This window comes from Vicia villosa, linkage group LG1, assembly GCF_029867415.1.
Source record: "Vicia villosa cultivar HV-30 ecotype Madison, WI linkage group LG1, Vvil1.0, whole genome shotgun sequence".
In the NCBI taxonomy this organism is placed as follows: Eukaryota; Viridiplantae; Streptophyta; class Magnoliopsida; order Fabales; family Fabaceae; genus Vicia; species Vicia villosa.
In genome coordinates, this window is record NC_081180.1 from 72370973 (window position 1) to 72383642 (window position 12670).

At 31.4% G+C, this 12670-nt stretch overlaps 2 protein-coding genes across 4 annotated transcripts; one reads left to right on the plus strand and one right to left on the minus strand.

The window, feature by feature from the left end:
- Window positions 1-844: 844 nt before the first annotated feature.
- Window positions 845-2405, plus strand: LOC131641724 (isoflavone reductase homolog). The gene is made up of 4 exons (XM_058912030.1): window positions 845-1321; window positions 1413-1653; window positions 1929-2132; window positions 2242-2405. The coding sequence occupies exons 1-4, from the start codon at window positions 992-994 to the stop codon at window positions 2403-2405; spliced, it is 939 nt and encodes a 312-aa protein (XP_058768013.1). The 5' UTR covers window positions 845-991.
- On the minus strand, window positions 1857-8892 carry LOC131641710 (uncharacterized). 3 transcript variants are annotated; one of them, XR_009295604.1, is made up of 11 exons: window positions 8582-8892; window positions 8432-8497; window positions 7499-7682; window positions 6843-7039; window positions 6652-6702; window positions 4445-4536; window positions 4187-4251; window positions 3306-3403; window positions 2823-2927; window positions 2473-2721; window positions 1857-2387 (listed from the first exon to the last, which is right to left on the minus strand). XR_009295604.1 is itself a non-coding variant. In XM_058912020.1 (11 exons), the coding sequence occupies exons 1-10, from the start codon at window positions 8819-8821 to the stop codon at window positions 2584-2586; spliced, it is 1236 nt and encodes a 411-aa protein (XP_058768003.1). In that variant the 5' UTR covers window positions 8822-8892; the 3' UTR covers window positions 1857-2387; window positions 2575-2583. The 3 variants fall into 3 exon arrangements, 2 of the variants coding, with proteins under 2 accessions (XP_058768003.1, XP_058767993.1); XM_058912020.1 differs by having other exon boundaries at window positions 2575-2721; XM_058912010.1 differs by having other exon boundaries at window positions 1857-2721.
- Between the last annotated feature and the right edge of the window lie 3778 nt (window positions 8893-12670).

A 12670-nucleotide genomic window follows, 5' to 3' on the forward strand; every position in this document is an offset into this window, starting at 1 on the left:
AATAATTAATATTAGTTTTAGTGTAATTCTTTCATTAATTTTTATATATTTTTTTATTAAAAAAATTTAATACTCGATAGATATTTTTATTATTTAGTGTAAATCTTTTAAACTTGATATTTCTTTTTTGTCTTACTTTATTTTTAATTGTATTATTTTTTAAATTTAATTCCCATGTCTTTTTGGTACTTGTATTTGTTTTTTATACACTACAAAACACTATAAATCACAATAAGGAATGAAATATATAATTTTTACCTTAAATTACATTTCTTTTACTCCTTTTTTGATGTGATAAAACACATATGAAATTTTGAAATATAAAACTTGCTATCATTAAGGTTTAAATGATTGTAGCAATTTTGTTCACGCTTCCCCAATGATGTCTATTTGTTTATGGGTTGGAGCATCACTAGTTTTCTTTCCAATTTATTTTTCATTACATTAATTTTCGATATAAGATCAATAAAATTAACCTTAAAAAGTAACAAAAATAATATTGATATTAAATTTTGTTGATAATTGATAATATTTTTATAAATTTATCATTTAAGAGATGATATGTTTGTGTTCTCAAACAGTATTTACTGTTAATTATAAAAAAATTAATTAATGTTATAGTTGTAAATAAAATAATTAATGCAATTAAAAATTTAAAATGAAAAAAAAGCTTAGTTGTTTTCTCTGTTCAAAATTGGCTACCTCACATAGTCAACTAAGATTGAATCTTAAACACCAAATTCGTTTTATCTCCACCTACCTACCCAGCTACCCCATAATTAGTCATAGTTTAATACTAATAACCTAAATAATATTTTACTATTAGTGCACACCAACAACTTGTTCTTTCTTTCTTATCCCATATTATAATAATAGTTATCAGTATTACATTATTTAATTCAGCTAAAACTAAGTTCTTAATGCATAAAAGGTGAAACCAAAGATCCAACGAAACAAAACATTGAATCACAAAGAAGAGAAGAGAAAAAAAATGGTAAAGAGCAAGGTTTTAGTAGTGGGAGGAACAGGGTACATAGGAAGAAGAATAGTGAAAGCAAGCTTAGAACAAGGACATGAAACCTATGTGATTCAAAGACCAGAGTTGGGTCTTCAAATTGAGAAGCTTCAAAGGCTTCTCTCATTCAAGAAACAAGGTGCTCATTTGATTGAAGCATCTTTTTCAGATCACAAAAGCTTAGTTGATGCTATCAAGAAGGTTGATGTTGTGATCAGTGCCATCTCTGGTGTTCATATTAGGAGTCATAGTATTGGCTTGCAACTCAAACTTGTTGATGCTATCAAAGAAGCTGGTAATGTTAAGGTAATTTAATTTCACTGGTGTTTTCTATCAAAGATTCTTAAAATTATATACAACATGGATACTAAAATGATAATATCATTTTCTTTTGCAGCGGTTCCTCCCTTCGGAATTTGGACTAGATCCAGCAAGAATGGGAGATGCATTGGAGCCAGGAAGAGTAACATTTGATGATAAAATGGCTGTAAGGAAAGCAATAGAAGAAGCTAACATTCCTTTCACTTACATCTCTGCTAACCTCTTTGCTGGATACTTTGCTGGCAGCCTCTCTCAGATGGGATCCTTTGTTCCTCCAAGGGACAAAGTTCATCTCTTTGGAGATGGAAAACTCAAAGGTACCTTTAGAACTTCAACAAACTTCTAAAAATAATTGAATCGGCTAGAAAATTAAACACAAAATATATCAAATTTGTTGTAAAATAGCAGCTATAATAGTGCTGAAGTGTCACAGCGTAGTATAATTTGAACAAATTGTTATTGTTCTGCAATACGCTACACCATTGTTATAACGGTGCTGTAACAGTATAACATAGTAGAATTTGAACAAACTGATAGTGTTTCATTTTCTGTCAATAATGAAATATTCATGTACATATATGTATGATTGCAGCTGTGTTTTTGGATGAATATGATGTTGCAACATATACAATCAAGACAATAGATGATCCTCGAACCTTAAACAAAACAATATACCTTCGACCACAAGAAAACATTCTGTCCCAAGGAGAACTTATTGGAATTTGGGAGAAACTAATTGGAAAGGAACTGGAGAAAACATATATACCTCCTGAAGGCTTTCTCACAACATTGAAAGGTTACACATTCACTTAATTGTCCTAATTAAGTTTCTGTAGACAAAGTAACATTATTGTCGTAAGCAATTAGTGTCAGTGATTTATGGTTTATGTGAACTTGATTTGCAGGGTTGGATTATAAACTTCAAGTAGGAATTGGACACTTCTATCATATTTTCTATGAGGGTTGTTTGACAAACTTTGAAATTGGGGAAGACGGAGAAGAAGCATCTGAGCTTTACCCTGAGGTGAATTACACACGCATGGACGAATACCTGAAAATTTATGTGTAAAATGAAATATTTCCACACGCGACAGTGGTTCAAGCACAGACATGGTTGCTGGTTAAAAATACATTACCTTTAAGAGATTCTGTAAACTGGATATCTTGGATATCAAATGTCAATTTAATGTTTAATTTTTTGTTTTTCAATTTTTCTCAATAACAACACTGTTGCTCACCATCTAATATTAGACTAAACAGCCTTTGAAGCCTTTTCTGAGGGCAGTTTCGTCTAAATTCCTTCCAATGAACACGAGCTTGTTTATCCTCTTTTCGTTGGGTTCCCATGTTTTTCCTGGGCTGTCATCCAACATGGAATGCACCCCCTGAAAGTAATAGAGAATTAGGGTAACAAATTTGAGGTTGAAAGCTTTAAAATTGCAAATAGACAATAGAATGGAAGAATGATAATATTGTAGAAGAGAACCTGAAACACATATCGTTGTTCAGAACCATCCACTGACAGGACACCTTTCATTCTGTATAGGTCCTCTCCCTTTTCTTCAACCAATCTTTCAAGCCAATCTTCAACCTTAACCATCATTTATTGTGAAAGTAAGGGAGAAACATGATCAGCGCTCATTAGAAAATATCATTGATCAATATATATGTTTCTATGAAACAGGCATAGCCCACTTAAGCATTGTGCATATTATGAATGGTTATGCAAAATTAGTGGCCAAAAAGTATAAGTTCGATTTCAAAAGCTGTATTCCGTAAGCAAATTCACAACTCTATCGTTTTATACTGAGCAATTGTTACCATCAACAAAACCATTTAAAAATCCATTTGATATGAAATTCATGTTAACTGGTCATCGTGACTGATTGAGGACTAAGGATTAGTTACTCAATAACTAAATCATAATAGGGCTGATGATTACAGAAACATGCAGAATTATTACAATTACCTCATCACGATCAAGAGTTCCCTCTGCAACAATGCTGACACTAGTGACAGCGGAATCATGCACATGATCGTGATGATGATGATGATGCCCTTTGTGTCCTGTCGATTCAGTCAGAATGATGAACTAACTCACAATCACAAGAAAATATTATGATAAAAAAAATCAGGAAACATGGTGTATTAACCAAATCAAAGCCACACAGACTTTGTTATTATTTCAAAATTTTAGACTCAAACCAACCAAACAATGGAAAAGGAAGGATATGGCGCAAGACTAAAGAGTTTCAAATGTAAGGGAAGGATAAGACAGAACTCAATATAGTTAAACAAAAGACTTTACTACAAACTACAAATAGAGCCTGAGGGAGAAAGAAATAATTTGCTATTAATTACCACAAAGGACAACTAACTTTGCATTACAACCCTAGCTCTTATGTTGTTTCAATCTCAAATTCAATTTCAATGATACACAAATGCTTGTATAAAGTTATCATTGTTTGAATTAGACTGAAAGATTACTTCTACCCACACCAATGACTAAACACTTTGATCGATTTTTCCTATGTACTAGACAACATTATGATCAGCAAGAAAAACAGTAGACATGACTATTAAATGACAATGCACTATACAAGACTAGATTTCTATATGGAAGACATCAAGTTCATTCTTTACTGTTTCTACTTTAGTCTTTTAAGAAAAGAAGGATATTAGCATAATGCAATGGTAAAATTTCTTGTGTCATGGATGATAAATGAAATTTAATCAAAGCAACATGATTAAACAAAAACATCTTTCCATTTGCAGTCAACTCTAACAACACAAGTGAAAAAAAAAAATGTAAATAAGAAAGAAACTGACAACAAGGTTTCAAATAAGTACCATTCCCACAATCATCTGAGTGGCTCGCTGTAGAGGGGCATTCTCCATCTACCTCAGATTCAATTCTGCAATATCAAGACATTTGATCAAGATGAAGATAAACTTGCAGTAAATACAGACAAATGGATTACTGAGCATTATGATCTGTCATATTTATAGCCATAATATTTAGGAAGTAAAAAGGGGGCATGATAGGAAGAGGAGTATAGTACTTTAACAGGAGCTTAAAAAAGGTAAATATACCTCTTATTCTCTTACCTCTGAAGATCATATCCTCCCACACCCAGAACAAAGTCTATGTCAACAGATCCAAATTTAGCTTTCTTAATTTGTGCCATTCCATTGATGTGCTGGCAAAAATTCCATAAATGAAAAAATTATTTCATTAGCATGTTTTCAAGGGGAGCTAGGTACATTCATATATAACTCTATAGAAGCTGATAATATGATAAACAATATAAACAAAAATTAAAGGCAATAATCTGAAGCATTTCATAGAAAATAATTCAAATTTATCTCAGCTTCTCTTCAATACAAACATGCACATGCATTTATCATATCATAATAAAACATGAAATAGCTATATCTATCATAACAGATAAAAAAATTATTAGATGTTTAATATCTTTTGCTCCAGAGCAAATATAATTCACTCCAAAACTACAGAACTATTATAGCCATATTGGAAAATCAACAGGAGAGAACTAATTTTATTTACCACCGTGAAAAGAAGGTTTAGGAATTCGTAATCTGAGTCATCTAACTACTAATCCCCGACCATTGATCAATTGAAATTTGAAAAGCAATCATAGACTGTGTAGAAGTTTTTTTACCTTGGTAGTGAAATTCGGAACATAACAAAGTTACTTGCATGAAATTCGATGATGCCATTGGCAACTTGCCAAATGGGAAGCCAGACCTCCATAGTAGATTATTATGTATTCATTTCAAAAAACTTCTAGGTAGCAGCACAGGCAGAATATGAATAGGTATTTTTTAATAAAAAAAGATTTAGACATGTCATATATTGGATCTATTATGACTTGCAGGAGATTGTTTATTTACAAAAATTAGCAAGTCTAAGATGAGATTGTTTATTAAAAAAAAATGACACCAGTTGTAGATACAAATCCAATATTTGACAAAAAAAGTAATACCTTGTATTTGCAACTTCCTGGGAGATTTTTTAAATAATTTAATAATGTTTTGTCCTCCTAGAGTTGTCAATAGCTTCCATGACAAAATATGGCGGAAGGACAAAAATTTACCATACAAACATCCTATTGCGGCAAATGGCACCCCATGGTGGGCATTCCTTCACAAACTGTCTATGGCAATTGTCAAAAAAATGCCATGCCATTCCGCAATTTAACAACGCTGGGTACTCAGGAGGTAATTCACTCCAAAACTACAGAACTACTATAGCCATATTGGAAAATCAACAGGAGAGAACTAATTTTATTTACCACCGTGAAAAGAAGGTTTAGGAATTCGTAATCTGAGTCATCTAACTACTAATCCCCGACCATTGATCAATTGAAATTTGAAAAGCAATCATAGACTGTGTAGAAGTTTTTTTACCTTGGTAGTGAAATTCGGAACATAACAAAGTTACTTGCATGAAATTCGATGATGCCATTGGCAACTTGCCAAATGGGAAGCCAGACCTCCATAGTAGATTATTATGTATTCATTTCAAAAAACTTCTAGGTAGCAGCACAGGCAGAATATGAATAGGTATTTTTTAATAAAAAAAGATTTAGACATGTCATATATTGGATCTATTATGACTTGCAGGAGATTGTTTATTTACAAAAATTAGCAAGTCTAAGATGAGATTGTTTATTAAAAAAAAATGACACCAGTTGTAGATACAAATCCAATATTTGACAAAAAAAGTAATACCTTGTATTTGCAACTTCCTGGGAGATTTTTTAAATAATTTAATAATGTTTTGTCCTCCTAGAGTTGTCAATAGCTTCCATGACAAAATATGGCGGAAGGACAAAAATTTACCATACAAACATCCTATTGCGGCAAATGGCACCCCATGGTGGGCATTCCTTCACAAACTGTCTATGGCAATTGTCAAAAAAATGCCATGCCATTCCGCAATTTAACAACGCTGGGTACTCAGGAGGTAAAACTCCCCTTTTGCAAGTCACAATGCCATATATGACTTGCTCCGGGCAGGTGAATTTTTGCAACCTGCAATTCTCTCGTAAACTATGTTCTGAATTACACTACTCACTCAGGTCAAAAAACCAATATAAAATCATTTAGGTCATGATGAACCCAATATGAAATTGGTGTGGAAACTCGTGAGGTCAAGAACACATGTTCATTTCATGAACTCAGTTTGTTGTTTGTACATTCATCTTTATATAGCAAAAAATTCTCGTACCTTCCTAGTAAGATTAAGTAAAACATTGTTTGCGTATCATCCATAAGTAACAAAAACATACCTTTAATTTCTTGGTCAATATATTTAACTCGGATTCAGTAACCAAATCTATCTGCAAAAGCACGTAATAATAATAAAAATCTAGATCCCCAGATAAAACATATATTAGCATTCAATATTTCAATATGGAATTAGAAACAAAGTTGAAAGTGAACATAGAAATATCACAGAATCTTAAAGCCAGGTGATTGCCTTGTTCAAAACAATTCGGTCAGCATATGCAACTTGTTCAACTGCCTCATTGACTACAAATCTTGGTTTCACCTCGTTCAAATGTTGCATAGCATGCTTGCAGTCAACTAGAGTCACAACTCCATCCAGTTTAACATACTCAGAAACTAGTTCATCACTGAAGAAAGTTTCAATAACAGGGGCGGGTTTCGCAAGACCTGCAAACCAGTTAAAAAATTGGACATTAAAATAATGTTTTATTAAACTGTTTCATATGCCTAACATCCAAACAGACAAATTTTAACCATGCAATCAATCATTTAGCCCATACATTAGATTCAAAAAAAGTTGAAGAACCATCAAGGGACTTCATAAAAGATTTTTAAGCACCACATGATCAGAAATAAACTTGTATTTAGAGTTATATAAATAAGGGCAATAATAATGTGTTTTTCCAACTCTTTATTTATATAATCTTTTTTCCTCAAACAACATATATTTTTTAAAATCTTTTTCATTAAAGTCCCGAGAAAGTGAATTTCAGAGGTCCCTACAATATTAGTACTTGCCAATTTGGTCCATTAGTTTCAACTTGCAAGTAAATATTCATTCTCTAACACTTCAATCCTTAGTACATAATGAACAAATTCTTTGAACAACGTGAGCATTTTGCAAACCTGTGGTTTCAATAACAATGTGATCAAATTTGTCTCTTTTTTTCCTAACCAACTCCAACAGCATTTTAACTAGATCTCCTCGCACAGTGCAGCATAGGCAGCCATTATTGACCATGATAATGTTTTCCCCACTCACAGAAGAATGACTAGCAACCAGTGATCCATCAATATCAACCTCACCAAACTGCATTATTTACAACGAGACACTTTCATGAATAACTAACTATAAACCCATATTATAAAAACAGATCCTCAAAAACACTCCATGCACTCAAATTCTTCCCTTATTTTACAGTTATCCTAACAAATAACATGTTAAGTAATTTTCCAATAAACTACCTAACATATCACCTTGAGCCGGGTATCATACACGAGTAATAATATTTAGCTTGAGTTGAGTCAATCTCCGAAGAAAAAGCTACCCATGATGTTATTTCATAAGTTACATCTTGTCAAAAATATTTTCCTAGCAAAATTATCAACCTACTATTCCCATTTCAAAATTTGATAGAGTTCCAAAATAAAATGATGCCAATTAAACTTGACATGGCCATCATCTAATCATATGGAATTAATTGATATCAAATAAAAAATTAAGTGTGTTTGGTTTCACGATTGGAACACTTAGAATTGATTCTGAATGTGAATAATTGATTTTGACATGTTTGCTAGAATTGATTCTGCTTTCTAGAATTGATTCTACTAAAAGCTATGATTTGTAGCTTTTGAGTCTAAATGTGATTTTTAAATTGAAATTTACCGTTTAACTCACTTTTGCAAGGATTTATTCAAATATAAATCACTTTACCTTCAACTCACTTTTAATCGGAATCAATTTTTCATAATCAATTATTTTCACCGCAGAACAAAACACGTGCTAAAACTACCACCGGGCTATTGTGTTTAATGTGTTAGGTAGAAGAAACTTGATACCTCATTTTCAATAACAGCTATCCGCTTGCCGTGTTGGGAAGTGAGAATATGATTCAGAAGAGTAGTCTACAATACAGAAACTAAAAACATTCAAAAAAATGAATAAGAAAAAAACATGATGAAGATTTGGAAGTGTGAGAAAAGTGGCACCTTTCCAGAGCCAAGAAAACCAGTTATAATTGTAGCTGGAACGCGATTATCAGTAGAAGCTTCTTGGTGAACATGGGTTGGGGCAGAGGACATGTACCTGAAGAAGCTTCCATAGTAGAAGTTATGAGCGGTGGGTTGAGGACGGGAAACGGAGGAATGTAGGGTTGTGATAGAACGGAGTTGGAATTGGATTAGGGTTTTGATGGAGTTTGTTAGAGTTGTGTATTTCATCGTCACCATTTTTCACCGGAAGAGAATCGCTGCAAAAGTGAGAGGGAAATGTTTTTCTGTTTTAATGGGAAATTGTTAAACCCTCGCATAAGGGGTTTATGTGATACTTTTAAAAGGGAGGAATATTTGAATTACTTCCTCCAAATTAATTTTCATTAATTTAATAATTTTAATTGACTTTTTATATAGAAATTTATTTTTAAAAAAATTAAATGATGAATTAAAGTTATTAAATTAATGAAGATCACATCTTAAGATTTGGAGTAACTTTTTTTAAATTTACTCATGAATTAAGAATATTTCTCCTCATTTTTAAAAATTAAAATAAAAGTTAAATATTTTAAATTAATCAACGAATTTTTTTTACATAATCTATGTATTTTAATTAAATTCTATTTTTTTTTTTATAAATCAAATAAGAAACATCGTGACTAGGAATTTTTTAGGTATGAATTTGTAAAAGACAATGTCATAAAAGCCTATTATATGTGTTTGATGAAGTTTCAAAGTTCGGTCTTTTGTTACCTTAACTCCCATTTGAAAAAACAAAATCTACTTTGTGGGTCTTTATGTCCATTTATATTTTTTTTTTTAAAATAGGCAGTGATTGTTTTAGTAAGAGTAGGAGTAGGAATGAAGAATTGGACTTCTTTTATATCTATCATATTGTTTACATTTGAATTTAATTTTCGTCTCCTTTTTATTGACTTCAAATATGAGGAGATGTCATGACTATACGGTATTACCTCTTAACTTCATTCAAATAGTTGGACATACATTAGATGTTTTTGAGCTAATATGTGCGCATTAGAAAGTTTTTTCCACTACTACAATTTTATTTTGTTTTTACACTTTCAAAGTTATTCGTAAGATTGATCTCTTCTTATTGAGTTGAAAACTATCTCGTGGTGTCTTTTCTCTATTCAATTATTTTGATAAATTCTTCGAAAACTATTTTTAAAATGTCATGCATACCTACTTATCTTCACTTTAGTCGTGACAAATTAGGTGAACCTAAGTTTCTTTTTACCATGATTTGAATTATGTGAGGGGTAAGTATTGTAGATGAGTAGTTGTTATCACCTTAAACTCATTGTTTTTATGAATTGGGTTAATAGTAATTCACCCCTATAATGTTAGCGAATTTTGTTTTTTCCCCTCCTTACCTTTTGGCAACGGTTTTTTCAAAAAAACCGTTGCCAAAACCTGCCCTTGACAACGGTGGAGGGTAAACCAAAACACGCTCATATTACAGGGGATAAACTATTATTAACCCTTATGAGTTTTTAGATTTTTTGTGTTATCTAAACTCGATTATTTATAGCTCAAACCAACCATTTATACTTAAAGAAGTACTTTAGAAATTATCTTTAAGTTGTTTCTTTCTTGTTTTATTTATTCTTGATAGTTGTTACATCTTCCTTTAAATAAAAATGTCACTATAACAAATGATACATTTTATGACAATGTTTTTACCTTAATCAACATGCATTTGAGATATAATTCTTAGACACGTCATATTTTAATTTTTTAAAATAAATATCATTTATTCTCTCGGTTGTGGGAATTAACCTATCATGTTTTTTTTACAATTAGTGTGTTTCTATTTTTCTACTTCTAAATCAATCAATATAATCTTTTCCATTGATTGTATGAATCAACCAATAGAAAACGTGTCTCAGAGACCAAGCTTCAAAATCTACTTTTTGCATTTTTACTTTTTTTTTTTCAATTGGCGCCTTTCTTATTATATTTATTTATAATTTATTTATTCTCTCGATTGGGACTTCCAACTGAGAGCAAATATCAACTTTGTATTTCAAATGATCATTTTCTCTTTCTTGTTTTTTTTAATTATATATTTTTTGAGTTGGGAGTTCCAACAAAGAGGTCATTTCTTTTACATGTACTTCCTAAAACTAGACTATTTTTTCCATTTACTTTTAAACAGTCGTTTCTTCTTCATTCTCCTCCAAAACTAAACGGTCCCTGAACAGAATATAAAGATAAGTGTCTAATTATTAGTAGTGTTTTGTGGCACTTATTGCTTATTTTTTGTATTAATAAGTTAAAACCTCAACTTTAATGTAAATATTAGCTTTATACTTTTATCATGTAAATATTGTATAGATTAATAATGTTTGGTTCAATTTGTAGGATTTATCGTATTGTGGAAGTATTAGTCATTGGAACTACAAATAAAGCTTCAAGATGCATTTTTGGAAGGAAATAAGGAGCTATAGAGCAGGCAAAGCACACTCCTGGCGCGCTAGCATTTTTTAGGACATGGACTAGCGCACTTAACGCCCTATTTTGCCGCTTATCACGCTTTAAGGCGGTTTGATGTGTTATTAGTGGAAGCGCACTTAGCGTGTCCTGGTGTGGCTTAGCACGGTCTACGATTTTTCACTTGTATAAATAGAGTTCTAAATTAGATTTTTAGAGTGTGGCCCATTTTTTAAAGAAGGGTTTCACCAATTTTCGTGGGGGTTCCAATTTTTTAGTGAACACCACAATTTTGGAGGTGAGAGGAATAGAAATCAACAAGTGAGGGTGCATCTTAATGATTAGAAGTTGGATTCGCGTCGATTGTTGAGACATTAAGGTTAAGGCTTGTTCATCTTCTATTTTTTTTGCATCAATCCTTTTCTTGTTGGGATTGGAATGATTTCATCATATTAGCATGTATTTCTTTTAAGGTTTGTATTGTGAACTTTGTTTTGAATCATTATAGACGTTAATCTTCGCTTTCATGTTATATCATGGTTTGATTTTTATTGAGAAATATATGTCGAACTATTGATCTAAGATTAATCATCTATCGATAACCAAAATCTAGACATATATTTGAGAGTTGATATTCATTCGGTATCAGATCTTAACGTTTGTGTTGTTTAATATGTTGAGGCATTTTCTATTAATCAACTAGTATAATCCTGCAACACTGCTCTAGACATATATTGTATTGACGAGTGATATGTGATTATAGAGATGAATAACTTTGTTCACATGCTAAGATTAGGAGAATGCATATTGTTATAGGTTTTTATTGATCATGGTGTTATTTGTAATTTTTCCCTGGTTTAATACCGAGGATATCTTTATTTCATTATTTAACCATGGATTTTAATTGCTATTGAGAGATATGGTTCAAATCTTGATCTAAGATAAGCCTTTGTTATATTATAAATGCTAGACATAACTTTAGGTTTAACATTCACGGGAGTATCTGTTCTTAATGTTGTCGTATTATTTGATAGGTTAAGATATCGTCGATTAAACAATAAGGTTGAAATCTTAATTTTGCGATAGGCATGACCTCAGTTACGAGCGATACGTGATGTTGTTAGTGAATGTTTATAATGTATTTAACTGATTGGTAAAATGCATATTCTATGGGCAAATGAAATTCAATCCTGAAAAGTTCTCTTCTCTCTGAGACTTTACTTTTTCGTTTTTTTATGTTTTATACTTTATACATGTAAACAACATGCACACCCAAGCTTAAAAACCTGGAGACTATTGAACGACGTTGATATCACATTAATCCCTGTGGAGACGATAAAACAAAAATACTTACTTTTACTTGCTTCTTTACTGCAACCAACAAAATGACATTGTTTCTAAGGATTAATGTTTAGATTTGAAAGCATTGCAATAATTCTTGTGTTTTTGAGCTTTGTACATATTGTTTATATTGTATTTACACTTGTATATTGATACTCGTATATTTACTTCTCTATGTTTCCCATACTTGTATATTTGTACACGTTTTCCATACTTGTCTATAGTGTATATATTTGCTTTGTACATGTTTTATATACTTCTGTATATTGTATATATATATCTTTGCTTCAT